We start from the raw sequence: 26788 nt of genomic DNA on the forward strand, positions 1-26788 counted from the left end.
ATACCCCCGCCCCCTCATTGCTTCAGAAAGGAGCAAATTTGGAGCTGGCCTCATTCTAGAATTCTGAAAAAGATACCAGGTACTTTGGAAGAGCAGAAACTCTTTCCAACTCTCTAGGACTGGGAAGAGGAATCCAGAGGAAAGAGAAAATCTTTACAGACAGAGCTACCTGGTATGCATGAAAACCTATACTGAGAACATCTCTTCGAGGTCAGAAAGGTCTTTTCCTCCTCATAGAAACTGCAAGGTGTGGATGTGACCCTGAGTCCCATCCTTGTCTACTTTTTAGAATGGGATCTGGATTTGAAACCAACTGAGAGCTCACACCAATCCACTAGCCAGAGACAGGGTGGCTGGGGTGCCCGAAGATGGGAGGAGCTCCTGTGCCCAGCCCCAGAGGCCTCAAGGGCTCAGAGGCCCACTCAGATTGTGCCCAAGAGCAAGAGAGAGGAACTGGGGTGAGCAAGCACTGTGGCTTTGTCTGTTTCCTGTTTCAGCAAAGGCTGCTGTGCAAAAAGAAAGACCGAACTAACAAGGGAAACGCTAAGGGTGCCCGAAGCCATGAATTGAGAGCTTGCACTTTACTCAGCTGCTGTCCTGCCCCATCTGAGACCAGAGCCACAATCTGCCCAGGAGCTGGAATGCTCTCCTGAGCTGTTTGGTTCGGAGCCTGGGACCCAAGGTAACTGAGAAGGATGCTTTTGTGTCCAGGTTGGGGACCTCTGACTCTGCGGCGGGGAAAATGATCCGTCACCCAAGCTTCCCTAGGCTCAAGGGGGAGACACTGAAGCAGATGAGTTGGTTTAAGAGTGTTGGGGTGGGGTAAGCGGGAAAGCGTCCTGCGATAGTTCCGGGAGGCACCAGGCGTGGCCCAGGGATACAGCTTTGATCGCTCCTCGGCTCTGTCGGTTAGATTGGATTAGGAATCAAATGACTTAGGGTCCCAGCTTGCCAGTGATGGGCATGAATTAAATGACCTTTTACGGTTGTCTTCAAAGCAGGAGTGCCCAAAACAACACGCTGCCTTTCTGCGGCTTCTGTGCAGGCCCTTCTCTCCTAAGCTCACACGGGGAGCTGTGCCCCGGGCGGCCAGACCGATGCGGGAAGCCCCTCACTGCACACACAGGCAGGAAGCAGGAGCAGACTTGGAAAGGCGGCGACAAGCCACCGTCAGGTGAGGGCAGCACCCTGACCTCTCCCTGTGGCCGGACGCCCTGAGCCTGTGTCATCTCCTCTCCAAGCTCCACATGGGCCCTGTCATGCTGCCAGATGCCAGAAAGCCTGGGCAGCGGCCCAGTGACCTTTCTTTGAACCACACAGGGACCAGTTCCCTTTTCGTCCGCAGCCCATCCCTGTCACTCAGCCATTCCACATGGCTTCTTGTGTTTAAGCAAATCAGAACGGTCAAGACATCCCTGAAAGCTGGATGGGATTCTACTCAGCTGTGTGCACCTAATCCTACGGGGGTGGCGGTGGGGGCGGGGGGTCTGGGAATGCTCTTCTGTAAGGAGCCATTTGTACTGCGAGTCCCTGCCTGGGTAGCTGGTCCCGGGGTCTGCCCCTCAGGCCACCCCACGTGTCCGCGGACTGGTGCACTGGTGTCTGCGACCCGGCAGAGTCTGGGGAGCCCCCATCTCAGGCTCCGGCTCCTCCCCCCACAGCCCTTTCCTCCCCACGGCAGGGAGGTAGGAGGATTATCCATAATCACTGGCTTTGCCTCCCCTACAAAGCCCTCGGATTCCCTGGAGCCAAATAGGGAGGGGACCTAGTGGCCCACGTTTTAATGGTGGGAAGCAGATGGGCTGGACATGGATTCTTCACCCCACCTCTTCTTTGCTTTTCTGCGTGGCCTAATTGAGATGGCAGCTTGTGCCCAGATCACAGAGAAGTCCCTTTTCCTTGTGGCCCACACCCAGATGAACCAGAACCGTAAATATGATTTCAACCGGAGACCACATCCCCTCCATGTGTAAATAGCACCCCTTCAAAGAGAAGAGAGTGGGGGACAGAGGGATGAGGCATTCTTGATCCTGGAGTGCTAGTCTAGCTGGAGGCCTCGGTCTTACAGCACCAAGTCTTTAAGAGCCAAGATCAGCAAGAACGGGGTAATAATAATCCTACTTCAGTATTGTAAAAACCTAACGTTTATTGTGTGTTATGTGCCAGATGCTCGATGGGCATTTTTTTTCTTTAATTCTTACAAGCTTACAAGGGAGGTTGTGGTCCTATTTTATAAATGAAAAAACTAAGACTAAGAGAGGGTTAATAGTTTGTCCAAAAGCACAGAGGTAGTAGGAAAGCCAGGATATGAACCCACAAAGCCAGGAGCCAGGGCTCTCATCTAAGGCAGAATAGCCAGGGGCTGTGGCTTAAGCTACTACAAGGTAGATTCTGGATGTGGAGCTCACCTCTACACAATCATTCAGTCATTCACAACTCAATACCAATGGGCCTTTTGGATCCTGTTCTGTTTTTAAATAACAGAAGTAGCAGGTGGGAAGTCAGGGAACCCTATAGGGTAGGAATGAGGAGAAAAGCCTAAAGAAAGGGGAGAGCTCCCCAGGGATGGGATGAGAGGAAAGCACGGACAGCGTCACAATTCTGCCTGGGGCCTGCGCTGCCCAAGACCAGAGCGATGCCCCTCCAAGCCTCGAGAGTCAGGCATTTGGGAGAATGCCTGACTTGACCTTATAAGATCCTCTCCTGGAGTGAGACCGCCTCACCCATGAATGACCCCAGGGAACGAGTGGTATGATCAGAGAGAGAGAAGAATCCTGCAGAGAATTCTGGACTGAGCCAGATGGGTAGAAAAGTTCCAATGAAAGGACAGAGAGGCTGCTACCTGTTGAGTCTGTTTGGCTTATAAATAAACTCAAGTGGCCAGAGCTGGAGATTGCCTGCTGGCCAGTGAAGCTGAGATGCCCTCTCTGACCTATCCAGGAACTGGGTTCCCCGGGCGGTGGGTGATGACATTGTGGGACAGAGAAGAGAAGCAGAAGCTGGAAGGGGGAGTCCCTCTTCCTTCATCATCCACTGGGCTTGACTCCAGTGATCAGTGGAAGCAGGGCACAGAATTTCCTGTGCTCAGAATCTGGCTCAGCCAGCTCCAGCCCCAACTCAGCCAAGCTACCAGAGGGTTCTAGGAGAAGAAACGAATGTGCAGAAGGTAGGTGACAGAGAGTGGGAAAGAGAGAGAAGGGCACAGAGAAGAAAGAAGAGGCAGCAAGTATGGCTTCTACACCAAGCCTGGTTCTCCGGGGACTTGGGGGACTGTTTTCATTTCTTTCATTTCTGTTTATAATAGCTTTATTGAGGTATCATTTGCATGGTTGCTGGTTTTGATGGCACATCTCTGTTTGGGCTAAGGAGAGCAGACCTGGCAGCATACTTAGCCATAACAGGGAGGAGATTCTAAAACATGGAAACTTCAGCTTGGAGAATTACTGAGTTGGAAGCTCTGAATGTTTTGGTCAACGCTGGGCAGTTGGTAGGTACTCAGCCAATACTGGTTTGAGTTGATGTGCTCCAGGTCGGAGCCCAGTCCTGGGCCAGGAGTGGGTACCAACGGACCAATGTCAGGACTCCATGACTAGAGGAGTTAGTGTGAGGTTTCCCTCCTAAACCACACCCAAAACCGGACTCAGAAGCTAGTTATTAAGGGCTAAGAAGATAGCAGTGGGTCACAAGACAGGCCCCAATTTGGGAGGCCTGGTTACCTCTCCAGGCCTTGAGAAGAGTCACTCACCTATTTTAGCATCAACTTGGGCCAAGAGAGCATAAAGATGCTGGCTTTCCTTCTAGATTGGAGAACAGGAAGCCAGTTTACCTGGTTCTCTAGAAGTCTCTGGAAAATCAACACATCCTTATCTGCCATCCAAATTTCATCAATTACCATGTCAATTTTCATCAATTATTTCTCAGATTCCCCTGACTCAGAGGCAGGGTGAAGTCAAGGAAGGTCAAGGAAGAAGTGGTAGCCAAAGAGATCTTTCTGCTTTGCAGAGGGGGAAACATAGGTGAGAGGAAAGCAAAAGTTACAGGTGCCAGGTACAGCCTAGACCCAGGAGTCCTGACTCCCAGTTCAACACCATCACCTTGTCAGTTTTCAACCCACATGCAGGGGGAGGCTATGCTATTTCTGCCCCTGGTCCAGGGAGACAGTCATTTTTCTGCCCATCTCCTGACCCCTCCCCTTGTCCTCCCTCTTGGCATTTGGCAGACCCAGGCAGCTATTCCAGGAACTGGAAGCCAAGCATAACAGGTGCTCAGGAGGTCATCATGATCAGCCTGGACCCCAGGCCTTCCCCTCGCTTGGCCCGGTGGGCTGAGAGCTACGAGGCCAAGTGTGAGCGCCGGCAGGAGACCCGTGAGAGCCGCCGCTGCCGCCCCAATGTGACCACTTGCCGCCAGGTGGGGAAGGCACTGAGGCTCCAGCAAAGAGAGCAGCTCCAGAGAGCACGACAACAGGAGTTCTTCAGGAGGAGGAACTTGGAGGTGGAGGAGAAAGGCAAGGCCCGGAGCCCCAGGGCCAAGGAGCGAGGTCCCTCCAGGAGGCCAGGCCAGCCAACTGACCTCAAAGAACCCTTGTCTTGGGCCCACGGGATCTCTTCGCCCCAGCAGCAGGTGGGTCATGTCAGGGGACACGCTGCTCTGGACAGGGGCAGGGGTACTATGGCACACGGGTGGGCTCAGACTCACTGAAAAGCAAATTTAATTAATTAATTTATTTTTTCAGCATAACAGTATTCATTGTTTTTGCACAACACCCAGTGCTCCATGCTGAAAAGCAAATTTAAATTAAGTTCCTGCTTCCTCAGTAATAGAGTCACCTCCCTGAGCCACTTAGACTCATTCAGGGACTTTCATTGTTTGGGTTTTTGTTTGTTGGTTCAACTGTTTTTTTGTTTTGTACTTGCCTCTTTTTCTTCCTTAAAGAAGAAAAAAAATATAAGCAACGCCATTGCTAACTCCTAGTTATCTGTTAAATTTAGGCAGTCTATACATGTATTATTCAACACATATTTACAGAGTGCTTACTGTTTGCCGGGTACACAGGCCCATCTTCTTGATGCCCCCTCTCAGGAACACACACACACACACACACACACACACACACACACACCCCTGTCCTCTCTTCTTCTGTGAGGCTGTTGCACCCACCTACCTTTTCCTTTCCACTTGGACTGTTCCATTTGTACTAAATTCATTCAACGAAAGCTTCCTCTGGTCCAGTAAGATTTCCCTGGCTTCCTCAGGCCACTTCTGCTCTCTGTGGTCCTTATGAGGTTATAAATCCTCTAAAATTGTGTAATAATGCTTCGAGAACCCATCGTTCTGGCCTGGGAAGGAGCAGTGCTGGCAGAAACCAGGGTCTGCTGAGGCGATCTAAGCCAGCCAGCCATCTGTGTCCTCTATCCATGTTGTGCGCCTGTTGACAGCAGGGACGGGTCCGCCGTATTCCCTGGAAGTACCTGGCCTAGTTCCATACCCAGACTAGAAGTTTAGTCAGGGTTTCTTAACTAATGGATCTATCATCCACAACAGAAGGTCCTGTTCAGAAAAAAGATCCTTGAGCCTGATTGTGAAATAAAACCAACTGTGTAGTTTCTATGGCAAGGAGGTTTCTGTTCTTTTTTTGCTCGCTTTTTGTTTAAAAAAAAATGTTTTTTAAGAAGTAAAAGAACAAAACACACGTAACTAAAGAACTTCACCTAAGCCTATCAGTCACTGAAGTTTTACTGCGGTGGAGTCAGTCCGCATGACTGGTCACCATAGGCATTCCTTAGCCTTTTGGTGTTGTTACAACCATAGAATTTTTGAGTGTGTATGTAGAAGATATTTAAAAAGAGTGGACTAGATGGTGACAACTGCTACTATACCCCTCCCTACACATCCCTACTCTACCTGCTCTTCACAAAACCTCAGCAGTATTCCAGCCATCCCTGAGAGGAAGGAAGCCACCTCTTGAATATGGAAGGGACCTCAGAGACCGCCTACGTCACGTAGATTCATTACACGGACAGGAGTCTGAGACCTCGTAGAAAGGGCAGGGCCTGACACCAGAGGCCCTCACTCTCAGACCAGTTCTCTCTCCACATCACTGTGGGCAGTGTAAGTGGCTGAAATCAAACAAAGTAGACAGGGATTCCAAAGAAAGTAAGAAGAGTCAAGCCCTGCTCCCTCTTTGCCTGGCCTGGGAAGGACAATTCCCACGAGCCAGGATGAGAGAGGGCAGGAGCAGGGACAACTTAGTAGTTTCAAGGTTTGAATGGGTTGCTTTGGTTTTCTAGACCGGAAATTGATCACGGGTTCATCTTTCTGCAGTTAGCTAGAGAATCATGCTCTAAGAGGCTCTAGGCTTTCAGCATCCCCCACTTGCTTTCCAGGTGTCAGACACCAGCTCTGAGATCTTTCCAATCCAGCGTCACCCTCCCTCAGGCACCTGGAGGGATCTATCTGACCGCCCCTCCCAGGCCAGGGACTTTTCACCGAAGGACTCTCCCACCAAAAAACCACCCCAGCACCATCGCGGTAAGAGCAGAGCCTCACTCACTCACTGGGGCCTGCAGAGAATCTTGCCACAGCAGGCTCAGCTTGCTGACAGTGGACAGCCCTTGTCCCTTCCCACTTCCTCCTCCATGGCTTCTGAATCGCCTTATCTTCTATCTCTCAGGCACTCAGACAAAGGCCGAAGCAACCCAGCCAACAATTAAGAATGATGCCAGTCAGCAAACCAAGTGAGTACCTTCTCTGTTCCTGCCCCCAGCTTCCTTACACACCACCCATTCCTCTCATCTACGCTTTGTTGAAACCCTCACCACCACCGCCACCCGCTCCCCCATGCGAAGGAGCACGGTGAACTTCCATGTCCTCCTTAATTGACAGAAAGGGAGACCGGCCCCGCCCTGCTGGGTCTCAGAAGAGATTGGAGAAGGAATCTACCCACCTCTCCCCATGTGCTTGTTTCTCTGATCCTTTGTCATTTCTGTTTTTCATTTCTTCTCTTCTCAGTTACGGAGTTGCAGTTCTGGATAAGGTAAGAAAATCCTCACTTTGAAGGGTTGACTCAGATGGTATTTCAGCTCCTCCAAGATCTGACATTCTGGAATTCCATGGTAAACACAGCTAGGATGAAGGGGCACCTTCTTCCTGGACAAGCACAGACATGGGGACTGGAGGGACTCTGTCTGAGCCAAGGAACAACATTTACTTGATACAAGTCAGTCCTGGCTCTGGTTCTGTGTTCCAGGATTTCAGAGGATGTAGAATCTTCTAGAATACCCTTTTTCTTTCTCTCTAGGAAATCATCCAGCTTTCTGAGTACCTCAAAGTAAGTAACATGTGAGCTCTCCCCTCAGCTCCTTCCCCATCTACTCCCTCCTCCTCCAGGTTAATGTCCCTTCTTGTGTATTTTGCCCCTCAGGAGGCCTTACAAAGGGAACTGGTTCTAAAACAGAAAATGGTGATTCTCCAAGACCTACTCTCCACTCTGATAAGGGCCTCTGACAGCTCTTGGAAGGTAAGGGAATGAAATCTTTATTTGAACAAAGCTCGTGAGTTTCTGTTCCTTTTTCCATATGATCCCAGCAAGGGAAGAGGTTTTCTCAGTACTGAAGAGGTGAGGTGGGAGGCGCTAAGAGCTAGAGGTCAGACATGTCACAGTAACTATATGGGAGAGCTCAGCTAAATCCACAGTCATGAGCTGAGGTCACACTACTCCACACCCAGGGAAGACCCAGAACCAAAACTGGCAAGAATTCCCACGGCTCAATTTGTTGGGAGAAAAGAAGGAAGATGCCCATATATTTGCTATTACTGACTGGTAAATGTTAACTTCTTTTTTTTGTACGGGATTCACTCCAGTATTAACTGTGAGCTACCGTGGACCTACTAATCAGCTTAGACTTCAAGGTCAAAGTGAGAAGCGATTTTAGAGATCATGTAGTCTAAGTTTTCTTCTTTCACCAATGAGGAAACTGTGTGTCAGAGAGGTCAAATGACTTGCCTAAAGTCACATTGCTAGCTAGAGGCAGAACTGGAACTAAAATTCAGACCTCCTTAATTTAGTCCGTTAATTCAACAAATATTCATAGATTGTGTTCTCCATACTGAGCACTGGAAATCATGAGATTAATTAGTCAGGGCCCCTGCTTTCAGAGAGCTGTGGTTTGGGCAGGGAAACAGATGCCTAAACAATGCAGGGATATGAGAAATGAAATAAGAGAAATGTTTTCGGAATATAATAGTACACAAGAAGGAAGGAATGACTCCAGAGAAGAGGGGAACCAGGGAAATATTTATAGTTACATAAGTATTTTCCGGACTAATGTGGAAGCAGGAACTTCATTCCAGGCTGGGGATACAACACAAGCAAAGACCTGAGGTGTGCTGTAGTGTAATGCGATGGGCCCTGCTTTTTAATCTCCAGACTGCTTTATGCTCTTAAAAAACTTTACTAAAAACCCCAAAGAATTTTTTATATTTACCCTATTAGGATTTACCATATGAGAAATGAAAACAGGAATCTTAAAATGTATGTAAATTTTAAAATAACAACAATAAGCCCATTGCACAGGAACCTAATTTACATATTTTTATGAAAAATGAGTATCTTTTTCCAAAAAATAGTGAGGGGTGTAGCACTGTTTTACACTTTGGCAAATCTTTTTAAAGTCTGGAAAGAAGACTGCTTGATTCTCCTATTTCCATCCGTTGTAATACACTGTTTTGATTGAAGTGTATGAAGGAAAATCCAGACTCACACAGATACGTAGTTGAAAAGGGAAGAACTTCATCAAACCTGTGAAAGGGTTTCAGGGACTCCCAGGGGTCCTCGGACCCCACAGTGAAACCCTCTAGACTATGCTATTCCAGGATCTATGCCACTAGAGCAAAGAGCAGGGCGACAAAGAGAAAGCACAACCTCACAGGCCTCCATGAACACCTAACCCTCCAGCACAGAGGACTTGTCTTTAGACAGAGAGATGGGAGGGTGTGGATCAAAACCAAGAAGTTGACAGTGATGTAAAAGAGACTTCCTCAGTTCAGGCCTCCTTCCTCACATGTCATTGTACCAGGAATTAGTGTCTGTGCTCAGGGCTCCTGATTGTCAAGAAAGTCGTTGTCATGGGCAGAGCAGGAGCCTGGACAGACAGCTGTGCATGCCAGGTGGTTTCCGGTGCTGAACTAATTTGAGATCATCACACTCATCTATTCAGCAGGCATTTGATAAGTTTCAACTGCGTGCTGATCCCCATGCTACAGGGACAAAAAGAAGTAGGGTTCTTGCTCTTGAGGAGCTCACCTATCAACCAGGAAGAGAGAGACGTGTAGTAAATAACCCGAATGCAGCTTATGATAAAGCTGTAACAGTGGTTTCTAAAATGGGATGCAGAGGAAAGAGAAGGAAACAATTATTCTGCCTGAAGTGGAACAGGGTAGGCTCCAAAGGAAAGGGCCCATTTGAGCCGGGTCTGGAAGGATGCGTCATTTACTGGTTACAGCAGTAGAAATGATAATGGGGAAGAAAAAAGCAGAAAGAAAAGGGTGTTTATGGTAAAGGAATCGGAATGATTATAGGCCTCTGTGTAACAACGTGGCTGAAATGAAGGGATGGAGGCAGAGGAGTTCAAAGACAAGACCAGGAGGGGCTTCACACAGGTCTCTGGAATTATGAAGCTTTTCTGTTGGACAGGGGATCTCAAACTTAAATAACGTAGAGACTCTTTCCTAAATGAAAGGCATATGTATCACAGACCTAGGAGAACACATGCCAACCCCAGTCTGAGAAACTCTGCTCCAGGCAATCGGCAGGGGAGCAACGGGAGGACCCCGTACATGGGTTTAAAGTCGGACACTGAGCAACATTTAGCCCATCCTCCCAAGGAGCTCAGTCAGTAGCTGGGGAGCCGTGCTCATTTGGGCAATATACATGCTAAAAAGTCGCGGGAGTGAGTCGAAAACAATCGGATCTGTGTTTTGGAAGTATCTCTGATGACAATGGGGACTGTGGCTCTGGGTGGGTGTGGAAGTGACCAAAGCTGCGGTAACATCCCAGGTAAGCCACACTCAGAGCTCGAGTCGTGGCAAGCTTGGCGGGAATGGGAGACATTTCCAAGGTCACCTCTGGAGCAGTTTCACTCCACAACGGCACTGCAAGCGGAAGTTCCTCTGGTTGTGGTTTTCTCCCACCCCTCCCTATACGCACCCTTCTATTCTTCCTCCTCCCTGCCAACCCCCTAGCTTCCTGTTTTTCACAAAAATAGTCAGTTAAGAGCTCTTGCTTCCCCCAAAACAAAATAATCCAACCCTCCACCCCTGCCATGGAAGCCCCAACTGCTGCTGAAGGACAAGCCCAGACTATGGTATTGGGAAAACTAATTGGAAGAATGTGACCAAAACAGGGACTGACATTCAGCCCATTTCAGGCCTTTATTTTTTCCATTTGGCCCCTGTGATTTGACTCTCTAACGCCACATGCAGGGAAGCTCACCACAAACTCTGAGAAAACCCCAAGAACGAGCTCCCTGCATTGCCTCCATCTCAAAGCTGACTCTGGGGCTGCTGGAGGTGATGGGGCCTGGGGCACTGCTGAGACTCCAGAGCTGGGTCCACCCTTCAGAGCAGGCACAATTCGGGTGGTAGAGAAAGCAAGCTGGCAGTGTTGGGCAATACAAAACAGGAGCAGGGCACACTGGGGTTTTAAGTTCTGCAAAGTGGAAACAAGATCTTGAGATGACAGCACTGCGGGGGATTGGCTGGGAGCCCTAAGCAGCCCCTGCTAGAGCGGAGATGAGCTGTGGGCTGGCGCTTCTGCGGTGAGGTGGTGGTGTTTCTGGAGAACAGATCAGAGGCTGGGGAAAGCCAAGCAGAAGCAGGAGCTGAAGACCTCAGACCAGCACCAGGTGTGTATGGCCTCCATCTTGCTCCCTTTTCCAACCAGGGGTACTGTGCTCTCTGAGCCCTGGGCTCCTGGGGGGGGGGGGGGTGGCGATTGCCCAGAAAACATCCACAGTAGGCCTGTAAAGAGTGCTTCTTCCCACATACTGTACCACTGGGCTTGACGGGGCGGGAGCATGTGTGGCAGGGGGCCTAAGCCTCAGACCAGGAAACTACATGCCCCATTTGCAACAACTTGGCTACAGCTTTCTTCCCTGCCTCAGGGAGCCTGGGAAGGTTGAGCTGTGGATAAGAGATTTTTTTTTCCAAGCCCCAGACTTGGGTGGTCCTTCATCCCCACTGAAGGGGCTCTTCTCAACTGTCTTCTATTGCACCATGAATGGAAAAGTAATCTGGGGTATGTCTAAAATACAGAAACAGTTGGGAGAGGCAAAATGTTGGATTAAAACCATAGTAAGGAAGGAGAGAGGAGCTACCCCAAAAGGGTAGGAGACAGGGGGAAAATGTAAGGATATTGCTTTGGGCTTGTCTATTTTCTTCTCAAAACTATAGCAAGATAAACCTTAAACTCAGTGGGTTTGATTACATTCTGCCATAGCAGGAGTTTAGGCACAAGTAAAATGCAGAGATCTGAACCAGGAAATGGGGGTGCAGAAGGAGCTGATTTCAGGACCGGTGGATTGATAGTGAACAGGTCACTCAGCGAAATACAGCCCTTTTACCAGTTAGTCCACAGCCCAGAACAATGAAAGTCTTTGTCCATCTCTTTTATCTGTCCCAAAGCCCTGTGGCTACTGGAGATGCCAAATCCTGGACTCTCAGCTCTCACATGAGACATTATGAAAAACATTAATAGCAGGAGGCACTTTGAAAAATTATTTTTGGCAAAGCTTTTTGCTTTTGCAAAGCCCAGCTGAGTAACACAGGAAGCAGAAAGGGTGGGGGCGCCCCCTGGCTCCCAGGGCTAGAAGAATTGGCCAAACAAGATCAAAACAGGAGCTGTGAGATACCACTTCCTGCCTCCCCCAGGTGCCCTTAAACTCACTGAAGGGGACAGACCTCAAAACAGAGGCCCCTCCGCGGCACGCAGGCCACTGTAGACTAGAAACATCACAAGGGTTCCAAATACCCAAGCTGCCTGACTGAGAGGGGATGTGGCATCTCAGGCTTGGAGAGAAATGTAATTTGTAAACCTCACAAGTGTCTCACAGGGTCTGGTTGGAAAAAGCCAGAGAAAAGGATATGAAAATCAGAGTTCCTGCTAGAGACCCACGGCCTTTCCTCTGGGAAACTGGCTCTCTCATCGATGGCACCCTCCTCTCTCCCCAAACCCCTCATACGGACAACCTTAAGTCAGACTCAGAGATGGAAGAACAAAACCCTGCCCTTGGAGAAAGGGAGACCACTACTGGTGGAGAAGAGAACAAAGCAGCCACTCAGCAGAAAGACTGAAAAACTGAGAAACAGATAAGGCTCTTCCAGCCTGCCTTTCTCTAGCCTCACCCTTGAGATTAGCGTCTCTCTTGGGAAGTCCAAAATGGCATTAAGCCGACCCTGCTTATGAATACCTAGAACATGGCTTTTGGGGAAGCCCTTCTACCACCACCACCACCACTCGCCACATACGCACACCCTGTCTTGATATCTCTCCTCCATTTCCTGCTTTCTTAAAGAATTTCTTGGGATGCCTGGATGGCTTAGTTGGTTGAGTGGCTGCCTTCGGCTCAGGTCGTGATCCTCGGGTCCAGAGATCCAGTCCCACATCTGGCTCCTTGCTTGGCGGGGAACCTGCTTCTCCTTCTGCCTGCTCTGCCTGCTGTTCCCCCTGCTTGTGCACTCTCCCTCTCTGACAAATAAAGAAATAAATTCTTGAAAAAAAAGAAAAAATCCTCATTTTTTTAAAGATTTTATTTTTATTTATTTATTTGACAGAGATCACAAGTAGGCAGAGAGGCAGGCAGAGACAGAGAGAGAGGAGGAAGCAGGCTCCCTGCTGAGCAGAGAGCCCGATGTGAGGCTCGATCCCAGAACCCTGAGATCATAACCTGAGCTGAAGGCAGAGGCTTTAACCCACTGAGCCACCCAGGCGCCCCTTCTCATTTTTTTTTGAAAAGATATTTTTTTATTTATTTGAGAGAGAGCATGAGTGGGGGAGGAGGAGGGGCAGGAAGAAGGGGAGGAGCTGAGAGAGAAGCAGATTCCCAGCTGAGCAAGGAGCCCTATGGAAGGGCTTGATCCTGGGACCCGGAGACCATGACCTGAACCATAGACAGGTGCTCAACCAACTGAGCCACCCAGGCCCACAGCTCTCATCTTGAGCCCAGTGTGTGTGTGTGTGTGTGTGTGTGTGTGTGTGTGTGTGTGTGTGTTGGGGGCAGGGGGGTAGGTATTTGTTAGGGCTGCTATAACAAAATACCACAGCCTGGGTGGCTTAACCAACAAAAATTTATTTTCTCACAATTCTGGAAGCTAAAAGTCTGAAATCAAGGCGTTGACAGGGTTGGTTTCTCATGAGGCCTCTCTCCTTGGCTTGCAGATGGCCATCTTCTCCTGAGTCTTCACATGGTGTCTCTTCTCTTCTCATGAGGACAGCAGGCATATTGGATTAGAGCCCACCCTAATGACCTCATTTTAATTTAATTATCTCTTTTTTTTTTAAGAGAGAGAAAGAGAAAAAGCAGGGTGGGAGGGGAAAGGAGAGACAGAGAGAGAGAGAGAGAGAATCTCAAGCCAACTCCATGCTAAGCAGGGAGCCTGATGGGCTTGATCCTACAACCCCACGATCATGACCTGAGCCAAAATCAAGAGCTGGACACTCAATAGACTGAGCCACCAGGTGTCCCTTAATTTAGTTATCTCTTTAAAGACCTTATTTCCAAATACAGTCACAATCTGAGGTGCTGGGAGTTAAGATGTTAACATATAAACTTGGGGGGAAGGTAGTGGAGGGGGCAGACACGATTCAGCCCATGACAGGGGTAAAGAAGGGAATATGGAGACTCCTTTAGTCTTATTGGCCTATACTTTAGAAGTAAAGGTCCATATATAAACTAAGAGGAGATGAGGAATATAGAAGTGCCTAGACAGACAAGGGAGAGAGATAAGGAGGAAAGAAAAAGAGAGCTTAGATTTTCCTCAAGTGAACTCCTACTATGATATCCTGAACCACTGGATAGAGAACCTCAAGGTACAGAGAGGACTAGGGGCCAGTCCAATTCTTCCTTCTCCTATTTCAGAGAAAGAGGAAATGATCCTCTTCTAGTCAAACATCCTTTGTCATCTTTCCTCCTCCCTACATCCTGAAAGAGTTCAACTTCACAAACATTGCTTGAGCACAGACCACATTCTAGGCAGTAAGCTGGAAAAACAGAAGAAAACTCTGCATGTCATATTTTGGCCCAAACTCATTAACTCATCCCCTTTGCTCCAGGGCCAGCTTAACGAAGACAAATTGAAGGGCAAACTGAGATCTTTAGAAAACCAGCTGTACACCTGTACCCAGGTAAGCTTTCTTAAGACATTTCCAGTCCAGGAATTTAGAATTAAAGGAGAATGCTTGAGCCTCGATCCTACTCTCTGGAAATGACACCTGATAGAGCTGCAAGCACCCACTCCTACTCACTCAGTTCTGGCTTTGCCAGTTTCACTTTGGTCCCCAACCCACATCTTCTCCCTTTTTCCTAGTGTTCTTCCCTTTGCACCCTGAGAAGCAACCCCAGCATCAAGGACTCTGCCAGCTCCAGGGGAATCTTAGGAATACCTGGAACTGTAGGGAGAGGCCCTAGTAAAGATGCTCATCACCCGGATAGACCTTATAGGTCCCAACCTTTGAAAAGACAAACTGGATATTGTAACAAAGTCTTACAAAATGATTTCCATTCCGTGGGCAACTTCAGTCTAGCAGCAATCCCTGGGAGAAGATAAAAGGCCACGACTCTTAGCTTTTCTATGGCATTGTTATCCATCTTTAGTAAACTCTTGATTGGCCTAATCTTGGATTACAAGAGATAGAAAGAAATCAGCTTTCAACTGGAGAAGTGATCGACTTCTGACAAGTGGTGAGACGTCAGACAAGTGAATGAGGTGGCGCATGTGGAGTTAGGGAGAGAAGATGGACCTGGCTGCACGCTTGGGGTCTTATAGGGGAACAGAGTTTATATACAGGTTTGCTGATCCACAACTTTTAGTTTTTTCAGTATGGCCTGTTTTGTCAGACTCTTAGGGATTATATGATGCCAATCATGCTTATAAAATACCGACATATAATCCAGAATGCCAGGCTCTTCATTTTCAATGGGCAGAGGGGCAAAGCTGGCCAGCATGGGTAAGTCCACTAACTGGGATATACCTATGTATGACCTCCTGGATCCTGCTTCTGATGAAAATTCCAAGAACCTAAGACCGACTCACATTTAGATCCAAATTTTCAGATGATTCCAAAGCTAAATGGAAATGATTTCATATTGATCCTGAGGTCTGTACCATCTAGACTACTGTTTATTCAGTGGGCTAACCCAGAGTTGACAGCAAAAGCTGCCTGCCTTCCCAAGAATCACAGGGCAAAAAGATGAAAGGACTAGGGAAGGGAAGACCCTAAGTGAATATACAAGGCTGCTCTTTTCTTAACTCCTGAAGCCAAGATAAATTTTTAATGCAAATGTATGAATTTAAAAACATTGAGAGTACTGGAGCTACAAAGATAAAAGAGAAAAAAAAAAGTATGCTCTCTACCCTGAAAGAGTTTACAATCCCATAAGGGACACAAATGAGTCAACAGAGTGGGAAGATAGAGATTTACAGAGGATACTATGTGAACACTAAGAAAAGCTACCTACTCCATAATGAGTCAGGGGTGATTGGTCAAGATTTATCAGAATTTACATGATCCTTGGATGGAGTCTTGAGCATGAGTAGAGTTTAACCAGGTGGAAAGGGTAGGTGAGGACGTTCTAGGCAGAAGCTACATGGACAAAGGCAAAGGCCAAAATGCACAGTGCTTAGGGGATCTGCAAACAGTTCAGCTTGGGTGGAAGTAGCATAGAATCAAAGTCTGAGCTTTCAAGTAGGAGCCTTGCCAATGAATTTGGACCTGATCCTTAGTCACTGAGAGATTTAAAAAGGGAGTGACATGATCAGATTTACATTTCAGAAAGTACCCTCTAGCTTCAAGGCTTGAAGATAGAGAAAATATTGCATCAACCTATATCATAGTGTTACCAGAGTTTGAACTAAGGAAGTGCCAGGAATTATGGAGAAGACACAGACATGAGGTGTGAAAGAGGTTGATTTGACAAGGTTCCATGAGCAACTGATTGGTGGGAGAAAGTGAGAGAAATCAAGGATGACTCCCTGGTCTCAGGCTTGGGAGACTGAGTGGGTAATGATGCTGGTCACTGAGATAAGCAGCCCAGGAGAAAGGAGCAGGTTGAGGAAGATTATTTTGATTTGTAAATATTGAATTTGAAGTGCTCTTGGAAGGCCCGGGGAGGCCCAACATGCCTAGAGCACCGTGTTAACCCCACTTACCTCCCTCATCACCTGGGACCCTCTCCCTGCCGAACTCGAGCCCGGAAGGAGGTCCAGCAGGTTACTGGTATCTCTGCTCTGGGGCCCAGGAGCAAATTCTTTTCCTTTCTGTATCCCAGCTAAGGGGCTGGCACACGGAAGTTCAATATGTGTTTGTTGAATTGCATGAAATTTACAGAAATACCCCCCCTGGGGAATGAAAAAGGTGTTACTGGAGATGGAAGACCAGAAAACCAACTTTGAGCAGAAGGCCAAGGAGTCACTGCAGAAGGTGCTGGAGGAGAAAATGAGCGCGGAGCAGCAACTGCAGAGCACACAGGTGCAGGGATGCTGTGTACTCCTTGGGGCTGGGACCCCGGGTGGCTCTGGGCAGCATGGGAGCCAGCTGCACAACTCCCTGGAACCCCCAAGGCACCCTCCTCTTGTCTGACCACCCCCTCAGCGGTCCCTGGCTCTGGCCGAGCAGAAGTGTGAAGAGTGGAGGAGTCAGTATGAAGCTCTGAAGGAGGACTGGAGGAACCTGGGGGCCCAGCACAGAGAGCTGGAGAGCCAACTCCACGTGCTCCAGTCCAAACTACAGGTACCAGGCCCTGGGGTGGGTACATGGGGAGAGAAAAGGCAGGGCTTATGGGACGAGGGGCAGTGGCAGCAGGGAGGACAGAAGCTGCTGGTGGGATGGGGGTTCTCAAGGCAGCCTGACAGCATCTGGCTTTCAGTTTCCCACTCACTGCCCACTTTGTATCTGACTCACTGTTTGGGCCCTGGAATCTAATTATGAGTTCAGCAAAGATGTTTCATGCAAATGAACTAAGTGTTCCCCAAACGATACCATCCATGCGCAAAGGGCTAGACTGGAATATTCATCAGCCTACTGTCATACTCCAACCCACTCTCTGCACCCCAAGCCAGCAGAGCATTCAGCTCAGATATGTCCACCGCTGGCACAGAACAAGCCTCAGGAACTTACTCAGAGGTTGAGGATTGACTAACATCCTGCCAATGTCATTTTTAAGCAATTACAGTAGACCCTTGGCATTCTCAAGGGTTCCATCATTTCCAATGGGTGTTACCTGGTCAAAGTCAACTGATCTCCTAAGCCTCAGTTTCCCCATCTCCAAAAGGAGGCAAATAGTAGTACCTACGTCATAGGATTGTTGTGGGATTGAGGTAATCCATTACAAAGCACAGAGCACTATGCCTGGCACAGGCCTCCATCCATAGTAGCTATTTCTCTTCATAGATTTTACTTACTTTGAAATTTTGAGGACCCACATCAAAAATTTACCTTTATTGTTTTTCTGAAGCAGGAACCTGAGTGCCAAATTAATAAGCTGAAGCGTGTGTCTTATCAAAGCTGTGAAGCCAGCTGGCCAGTACACTATTTGCCCTATCTCTCATGAAGGCCTGTTTCTTTTGAACCTTAATTTTTTGAGAAAAATGACCCTACCAAAGGAAAAAAAATGACAGTGTTAGAATAAGAAGTAAAGACAATGTTAAGACACCTAAAAAAGCGATGATTTGGGCCGACTCAAATGAGTCCCTTGTGAAATATCAAAAATCTAAAGCATGAGGAATAGAGCAGATGGAAGAAACAAAGAATCCCAAATGTTTCCATTTCCCTGATAATCCCCTGTCTCTAAAATTCGTCTTCCTCTTCCATGGGATCTGTTCCCAATCTCTGCCCCAGCACTGACCTGCCTCTGTGTTGGGACCCCCTCCTTACAGGGAGCAGACAGTAGAGACCTACAGATGAACCAGGCTCTGCGACTTCTGGAAAATGAGCACCAGGAACTGCAGGCCAAGATTGAACACCTGCAGGGGGACAGAGATCTGTACAGCTCGGATACCCTGCACCTACAAGGTACTTTTCTCCTCCAAGGCCTCTAGGAAGATGGATGGAGGAGAAGGCCTCAGTCTTTGGTTGGGTTTGTGATTTCATTTTACCTTGAGGGAAAGGCAGGGCTGTTTTAATCATCCCAGCCTATTGTGCTGTGCTAGCAGGTCTGGTAGTATCAGCCAGTCCCTCTGAGCCAGGTCACGGCACTCCCATTTCCAGTCAGATGTGGCAAGGCTGCATTTCTGATTTGGAAAGGGAAGGTCAGTTGGAACGCAAGGCATACTGAAGGCCTCCCACCTTGGCCTCTGCGTCAGCGTAGACGACAAAATCATGGGCAGATACAACTCTTGATTCAATCTGATGTTGTTGGGGCTGATGACATCCCAGGAGCTCAGGATCTGGTTTCCTCTCCAGAACGAGGGCAAGTAGAAAAGAGAGGACTTCCACTTAGCACACATCAGTGGCTAGGACTAACTCCCCTCCTCAGGTGTCAGGTTAAGTCTCAGGTTCATCTATTTCGATTTGCATTATTTCACTTTCAGATCAACTGAAGAGGTCAGAGGAGGAGAAACTCGCCCTGGTGGCCCAAGTACAGCAGCTGCAGAGTAAGTTCCCCTTCCAGATTCTCAGAGTAGCGCAGCTGGCTCTTTCTGTGCTCCTGCCACTCCTGCCCCACGAGAGGCATCCAAAGGAGGGGTCTAGGGCCCGGTCTTTGATGTATCCTCCACCTCTGTGCATTTTCGGACCCTCTTGAGAAGTGAGGTCATTTACACAGCTCTTTTCAAGTTAATAACGTTAGCCTGTCTTTTTTTTTTTCTACTTTCCTCTTCTACTTGCCAAAGACAACCACCCGAACTAAACGCTGAGCATTCTAAGGCAGTTATTTTATATACTGACATTCATTACATACATGAGTATGTCCTATAGGCATCTGTCATTAGGAATGGTTCAGAAAATCGGCTCACACTACAGATGCCTCCATCTCTTCAAAACTACCTGTTGGGGCCAAAGAGGAAAAGGGACATTTCAGGAGGAAAAAAAAAAAATGTAGGGAGTGGCTGAAAAGCTGGAGAACCCGATTCAATTAATAGCTCTGCTGGCTTCCCACCACCTTAACCTGACACCCCAACAGAGAAGTTTCGTGCAATGCATATTAAGAGTAAGGCAGCCACAAGCAGATGCCCAGCACCTACAGGGCAGGAGCTGAATGCGCAAGGAATCAATTCAAAATCATGCCCTTATTTATTCCCCTACCAAGTGCCAGGCATTTTAGGTGTACACACTGAGGATACAGTGCTGAGCAGAACTGACACAGCTCTTTACCTAAATGAAGCTTACAATAAGGTATGGAGCTTCCATGAACAATTAATTATGTGTCAGGTAGTAATGGCTGCCATGGAGAAAAATAAAGCAGGTTAAAGGGAAAACAGTTGCTAATTTCATACAGGGTCATCTGGAGAAGTCTTTCTTCTAAGGTGACTTAAAGGTAAAGACATGGTAGGAAGAGATACAAGGATGATGTATTCATTAACAAAATACCACACACTGGGTGACTTTAAAAACAGTAATTTATTTTTTTCTGGAGGCTACAAGTCCAAAGTCAGGGTGTTGGCAGGGCTGATTCCTTCTGAGGATCTGTTCCAGGCCACTTTCTTTGGCTTGTAGATGGCTTTCTTCTCCCTATGTTTCTTCAGATATCTTCTATCTAGTTGTGTTGAAATCCACCCCCGCCCCCGGCTTTTTTAAAAGATTTTACTTATCTATTTGTGAGACAGACAGAGAGAGGGAGAGAACAGGCAGAGTAGCAGGCAGAGGCAGAGGGAGAAGCAGGCTCCCCGCCAAGCAAGGAGCCCAATGTGGGCTGTCTACTCGATCCCAGAATGCTGGGATCATGACCTGAGCTGAAGGCAGCAGCCCAACCAACTGAGCCACCCAGGCAGCCCAAAATTTCCCCTTCTTATAAGGACACAGTCGTATGATATTAGGGCCCACTCTAACATTCTAAAATACTTGATTACCTCTATAAAGAACGTTTCTCCAAATAAGGTCACATTTTAAGGCACTAGGGGTTAGGACTTCCTATGAATTGGGGGGAGGGGCACAATTTAGCCAATAAGACAGGAACATCTTAAAATAATTAAGGTTTGAAGCAAAGTTCTGAAAAGACACTGTTTGCAATAGATACGCTAGTACAGACAAGTTCCTTGTGTTTTTCCACAGGTTTGCTCCAGAATCAATCCCTACAGCTTCAAGAACAGGAGAAACTCTTAACAAAGAAAGGTCAGCAAATTTACTTCCACAAATTCTAAGCTAGTGGTCTTTCTTGCCTGCCAAGAGGCAAGGGATGGACTACAGGACCTCTTGGGAGTCCCATGCAGTTCTAGAAGTCTGTTAGGTCAGGGATCTAGGGGAGCTTTTTTAGGACTGATGATTGACTTTGAGAACACTTTAATCAGTTAGCCTCCTATCCTGAGAGGTGTATAAACTGTGAAAAGAATTTCTACTCTGAAAACATACGTCTGTGTTGAACATTTCAATAAATTGATTTTGAACGCAGGATTTAATGTCAATTTTTACACTTGACTTTCCAAGTCACATCCAACTCCACAAGCCTACACCATGCTGCATTCAATAATCACGTCACTCTTAGCCCTCAAAAGTCTGCAGCCTCAGCTCCCTGAAAAGCATTCATCATGTATGGGGGTTAGAAGGGACAAGTTCCTCACTTACGCATTCCACGTGGTCTTTTGTTTTCTCATCACAATCACCATGTAAGAGAAGACAGAAATTATGATACCCATAGAATGGGTAAGAAAATGAAAGTCTACGGTCATAAGAATTAAAGACACAGCTAAGACAACAATCCAGAATTTTTGACTCCTGGTGCAGTGCTCTCTTCACCAAGAATAAGACTGCCACGTGGCTCAGAAGCCATCTTTAACCACAGGAAGATGAAGTCTAGGATAGGACAGCCATTCTCATGACTGAAATGAAGCTAGAAGGGAGAAGGGGTTAGTTACACTGAAGCGTCCAGCAAACCTACTAGAAATATCACAAAACAAAATGGATTAGCAAGTATTCTCTGGAAGTATCTGCCATTAAACAGGGCTAGCGATACAAAGAAAAGTAAGATGCCAACCTTCCCCTCAAGGGGCTCAAATTCCAGCTCTGTGTCAAGACTGAGCACAGCCCTAATGGAAGTAAGAGAATTCTACTCTAAGCTGTCTCATCAGGGACAGGTCCTCCCTTGTTCCCTCTCCTCCTTTCCCCCTCGCTCCAGGGTTGTCTCAGTGATAGGACCCTGCCTCAGAGGTGTGGACCTCACCATCACTGAGAATCTGGCTGCTTTTTTAGATCAGGCTTTGCCTGTGTGGAGTCCAAAGCCCTCCCATAATGAAGTGGAACCCGAGGGTACAGGGAAGGAGAAAGAATGGGATTTCAGAGACCAGCTGCAAAAGAAGACTTTGCAGCTCCAGGCCAAGGAAAAGGAGGTGAGACGGTGACCTCAAGATAGTGAGGGAATCATCCTGCAATGGTAGGGAAAACTGCTGGGAGGCAGCCAGAGAGCAAAGATTTTGAAGTTTACATAGTGACTAGATGCCAGCAGGTATTCATCTGCCTTTATAAAATGTCTTTGCTTTTGGGCTAATCTGTCAATCTTTTCCCTTCTTCATTTATACCAACTGCTATTCCAGATTTTATTAAATAATTACTTTTGTAAAGTCAACCTAAACTCAAACACATTTAATAAAACATATTAACCCCTCACACTTTGTCCTAGAGTTATCTTAAACTTTATATATAGTGTGTCTTTTTTTTTTTTTTTTTTTTTTTTTTTTTTTTTAAGATTTTTTATTTATTTATTTATTTGACAGATAGAGATCACAAGTAGGGAGAGAGGCAGGCAGAGAGAGAGAGAGGAGGAAGCAGGCTCCCTGCCAAGCAGAGAGCCTGATGCGGGGCTCGATCCCAGGACCCTGGGATCATGACCTGAGCGAAAGGCAGAGGCTTTAACCCACTGAGCCACCCAGGCGCCCCTAGTGTGTCTTTTAAATAACAAAACCCTTTCCATCTAGGTACTTGGAAACATACGTATCCCCAGAAGTATTCACCTGCAACTCAACTAGGTCCTAGGGAACATGTTTGTACTGAGATCACTCCCAGGTCTTTTGTGCTACAAGAACTTCATTTTTTGGTGCCCCCATTTACAAAGCACTTGCACACAATTGCACACACACAATCACATGGGAGCACTGACATGTATAATACATAATATTATAATATGCATTATAATCATTTAAACAAACACATTCCAGAAAAACTAGGTGACACAGTCAAAACCCAAACTGAAATCTCTGAGAAAAGCTGGGAAGGGAGGATGGTGGTAAAAATTCCGAACGAATGAGGGGGTGAGTCACACGGAGCCCTCGCCCCGACCTGGGCTCTGTCCCAGAAGGAACTGGTGGTGATGACGTTGGTGGTGTTCTCCCCCCCAGTGCAAAGAACTGCATTCGGAGTTAGACAACCTCAGTGACGAGTATCTCTCCTGCCTGCGTAAGCTGCAGCACTGTCGAGAAGAGCTGAACCAGAGCCAACAGCTGCCTCCCAGAGTAAGAGGGTCTATCCTCCCAGATCGCCCTGGATGTTGGTGGGATGGTTCCTCCTTAGTCAAATCCTGCAGATAAAGTTTATCAGCCCGTGCCAACATCTGGCCAGCCTGTTCCATTCAACTTGGTTTACATACTTGATAGTGTAACAAGTGTCAGCAAACACTGGCTCATGCATCCAAGCCTAATTTTCATGGAATTCTTGAGCCTGAGGGGAAGACCTACTATTAGCTAAAGTATGAAGTGGTGTTCTTTTAGCTTATTATGAGCTACTGGTAAGAGTGAGGAGAGCAAAAGTACCACGGAATACGAACAGAGCATAATATAATTTTGCTGAATTATGTCCCATCCTTAACTATTTTTTTTAAAGATTTTATTAATTTATTTGACAGACAGAGATCATAAGTAGGCAGAAAGGCAGGCAGAGAGAGGAGAGGAAGCAGGCACCCCGTGGAGCAGAAAGCCCGATTTGGGGCTTGATCCCAGGACCCTGGGATCACGACCTGAGCCAAAGGCAGAGGCTTTAACCCACTGAGCCACCCAGGCGCCCCTTTCCTTAACTATTCTTATCAGTATCTAAGTATCTGGCTCTTGCTGGGTATGGTTCTCTGACCCAGTGATCCTGGATTAGGGACCAGTGACCAGCAGTAAAGTGGTTTTATCCCAAAGAATGTGACCAAGTGAGAGAGTGATACAAAAAGCTTTTTCTCCTCTATTGACCCAAGGTTTTCTACTGGGCTAGGATAGGAAGAAGGAAGATTATTTTTGCCTGTACCTTCTCCAACAACCCATGGCCTCTTTCTCTCCCCCACCCCCTCCTAACAGAGGCAATGTGGCCGATGGCTCTCGATGCTGACGGTAATGATTGCTATAGCACTGGCAGTGTTCCTGGCCAAGAAGGACAGCCTGATGATCTGAATCACTTGTGACCACTGCTTGGGTGAAAAGCTGAAGCAAGAAACTCAATAAAAAACTCAGAAGGTTGATATACTTTGAAGTGTGCATTTTCCCACCTGAGATTTCTGACTTTGTTATTATTTTTTTAACCTATTGTAAAATAAACACTTCATCTAATAGTCTCTGTTTCTCAGAGCTCTTAGTTTACTCCGGAATGACAATTCACATCACAAATGTAAGACATCTGAGCATCCTCATCTATCCTCCCTAGTCCAATTCAGTTGGTGGTATATAAACATGTGGTAAAACCCGCCTAGTCCTCTACTTTCTGGCAGACACCACCCACGAGGGCAGGTGTATTTATAGTTACCACACAAGAACATACGCTTATCCTCCACCGCCCTTCTCCACAATCTTGCTTCTTCTATCTTCTACCCAGTGGAAAAATCAGCAGATTATCTCAGCAAAGGCAAGAGGACTCCTTAGTGCAGAAATGGCAAATGTACAACCAATGCCACCACCAATCCCATGCCCACTGCGATGTGGACAACTGATTATAGCATCCCTCCCCCCACCCCACCCCCGGTGTTTTCAAGATGCTCTGAATTGGTTCTTGAGATGCCATCCTTCAGCTAGAGCTGATTATTTACTGAGTACCTTCCACATAAGAGAAGAGTTAAAGTCAGAGAGCCACTGCTGGCAGCGTGACTATCTCAGAGGAGATGCTCAGGTCAGCAAAGTCATTCTGAGTCCTACATCGAGTTCTAAGGTCCTTCTCCCAAGTATTTAGAATCTCCCTCAGGGCTGGGAACAAGCTTTCTGGGACACTAAAAGAATAGAGCAAGACAGGGGGATGACCACGAAGCCACGAGATCCGGGCAGTGAACACCCGTAGTGGGGTCAGGGCTAAGCAGTTGTCGTCTCCCTGGTTCAGACGAAAGGTATACGGAACAGGATAGCCCAGGAGGATCCCAAACACAGTACAGAGATTCCAGTCTGAGGAATGAAGTCTGCTACAGGAGACTGCCAGGGATAGGTCCCTCTGCAGCCCTTGCAAATGCGCGATGATCTCAGCCATTAGGGCCTTCAAATTCTGAAGCTGTTCCAGGGAGCAAATAGAAGGGTGAGGTTGGGAGCTGGAAACATCCACAAAGGCTATGGTACCAAGCAGCACCTGCTCCAAGTGCTGACATACGTGCTCAGGACTGACAATCAAGCTGTCTTCTCCAATCTCGAGGATGTGAAGTCCCTGGGTCAGGAGGCCCAGGCCCTGCAGTTCCTCCAGATAGCTCTGGAGCTCTGATGGCCCTGCACAACTGCAATCGTAGAGCAGAGCTGGCTTCAGTCCCCGGGCCACAGCCAGCACCTCTCCAGCTAGGTGAAGGCAGATAGCTCGGGGTGGGCACCGTCTTTTTCCCATGCCCAAGGTCTGCTGAGCAGCTGCCACCAGCATCTGAGGACTCGGTGCCGACATGGAATCTGGAAGCAACAGCAAGCATGGCCTCCTTACCTAGCTACAGTTCCCTCCCCTGGGCCGCATCTCTGAGCTCCAGGCACTTGAGGAAGGGCCTAAAAACAAAACCAGTAGCAGGGGATTATTAACACCAGCCAATGACAGACCAGGAAACCTGTCAACAGCCTTCCCCTAAGTTTTACAGCATCTTCCAAACATCTTTTTGTCCCTCCCTCTGTTTTGAAATGCTAACCCAGATCACGTAAGATGGGACCGCCAATGCTGCCTGATTTCCATGGTTGACTTAGTCTCCCTTAGTCTCAAGTTCATGTGTCTTTCACGCCTTATGGCTACGTTGACATTCTCTCTGAATTCTTCTAAATTTTACCTGTTGTAAACTACTTTCTCGGATTCAAACCTTAAAGAAATCGGGGAAGAGTCGTGCCAGGGCTGTCTTTGGCAAAATTCCGGGCACTAACCCTAAAACTGCCCTTCTGAGGCAGAATTCTGGGTTCCACACGCCCTCTTTCCACTGCCAACTCCCCCTCATCTTCCCGCCAACAACTGTAAGAAAAGCGATCCGATTAATATACACTAGAATATGGACTTACAACCACTGCACCCTGGGACGTAAAAGTAGTAAATAAAGTCTGTTGTAACTGCAGAAGGGTTATACTTTTGCCGGCCCCGCCTTCCCCTTCTGGCCGTCATCTACGGACCTTCGGAAGATGGGCTCACTCCAATCCCCACACGCAGTGCTGAGCATATTAGAGTGACTTGTTAAATGAGTCACAGGTCTCTCTGACACATACATACACACATACACACATACTTTCTGCTTCCACTTCCGCCGCAGGTTCGCGGGCGCACAAACGCCCGCCTGTTTCCTGTGAGCTACGGAGGAAACGCCGAAACCAGACCGCTCTGCCGCAACACTGGAAGTCCCTTGCAACGCTCAGGACTCCAGGTCGGCAAAACCCCCCTATTGCGCAGGTCCAACACACGCCCTCCCGCCACTTTCCGCGATGTCATCCAGTCCGCTCGCGCGCCTCGCGTTAGTACCGCCCTCCCGGCTGTGCCGGAAGTGTGGAAGCCTATGGCACGGCCCTTTCCGGCCAGACAGAAGCCCGGCCCCGCCCATCTGCGTAGGGATGGGGAGGGGCGGAAGTCTCCGAAAGAAGGCGGGACCTGGCGAAAGTAGTAGCCTGCCGCTACTCTCACGTAGCTTCGCGTCGTTAAGCCAGGGAACTCAGTGAGGGGCACGCAGCGCAAAAACACTCTGCTTTGTCTGGGAAAGTGCGCTTTTCCCTCCAAACGGAGCTCATCTCGAGAAAGCGACATGTTTTGCAGACTGTCCTCACCTGTGAGTGGCCCTACAAAGTTAGTTGTTTACTCTGACCTGCCTAAATCCTCAATTGGAGAGGCTGAATTCCTAGAAGTGGGTGCGCAAGTGCTGTCCTGCCCAGGATTTGCCATCTCGAAGCTGGGTGTGAAGGGCATGGGCACTATTCACTCGGAATAAATGTATGCCAGGCATGCTTCTGGGCGCTGGCAGTATTATTACAACGT

General features: G+C 47.8%; 2 protein-coding genes across 7 annotated transcripts; one reads left to right on the forward strand and one right to left on the reverse strand.

Annotated features, from left to right (window-relative positions):
* Nucleotides 1-469: 469 nt before the first annotated feature.
* Nucleotides 470-23945, forward strand: TRAF3IP3 (TRAF3 interacting protein 3). 5 transcript variants are annotated; one of them, XM_045982565.1, is made up of 17 exons: nt 470-682; nt 999-1174; nt 4220-4623; nt 6387-6531; nt 6674-6737; nt 7012-7036; nt 7301-7330; nt 7424-7519; nt 14330-14401; nt 16604-16744; nt 16868-17005; nt 18151-18286; nt 18805-18867; nt 20483-20542; nt 21617-21753; nt 22759-22872; nt 23695-23945. In XM_045982565.1, exons 3-17 carry the CDS (start codon nt 4279-4281, stop codon nt 23785-23787), a joined length of 1659 nt encoding a protein of 552 aa, XP_045838521.1. In that variant the 5' UTR covers nt 470-682; nt 999-1174; nt 4220-4278; the 3' UTR covers nt 23788-23945. The 5 variants fall into 5 exon arrangements, 4 of the variants coding, with proteins under 4 accessions (XP_045838521.1, XP_045838522.1, XP_045838523.1 ...); XM_045982566.1 differs by having other exon boundaries at nt 1002-1174; XM_045982567.1 differs by having other exon boundaries at nt 1046-1174.
* Nucleotides 23868-26236, reverse strand: C17H1orf74 (chromosome 17 C1orf74 homolog). 2 transcript variants are annotated; one of them, XM_045982568.1, is made up of 2 exons: nt 26052-26236; nt 23868-25335 (listed from the first exon to the last, which is right to left on the reverse strand). In XM_045982568.1, exon 2 carries the CDS (start codon nt 25238-25240, stop codon nt 24449-24451), a length of 792 nt encoding a protein of 263 aa, XP_045838524.1. In that variant the 5' UTR covers nt 25241-25335; nt 26052-26236; the 3' UTR covers nt 23868-24448. The 2 variants fall into 2 exon arrangements, with proteins under 2 accessions (XP_045838524.1, XP_045838525.1); XM_045982569.1 differs by having other exon boundaries at nt 26040-26236.
* Between the last annotated feature and the right edge of the window lie 552 nt (nt 26237-26788).

Source organism: Meles meles, chromosome 17 (genome assembly GCF_922984935.1).
Source record: "Meles meles chromosome 17, mMelMel3.1 paternal haplotype, whole genome shotgun sequence".
NCBI classification, from domain to species: Eukaryota; Metazoa; Chordata; class Mammalia; order Carnivora; family Mustelidae; genus Meles; species Meles meles.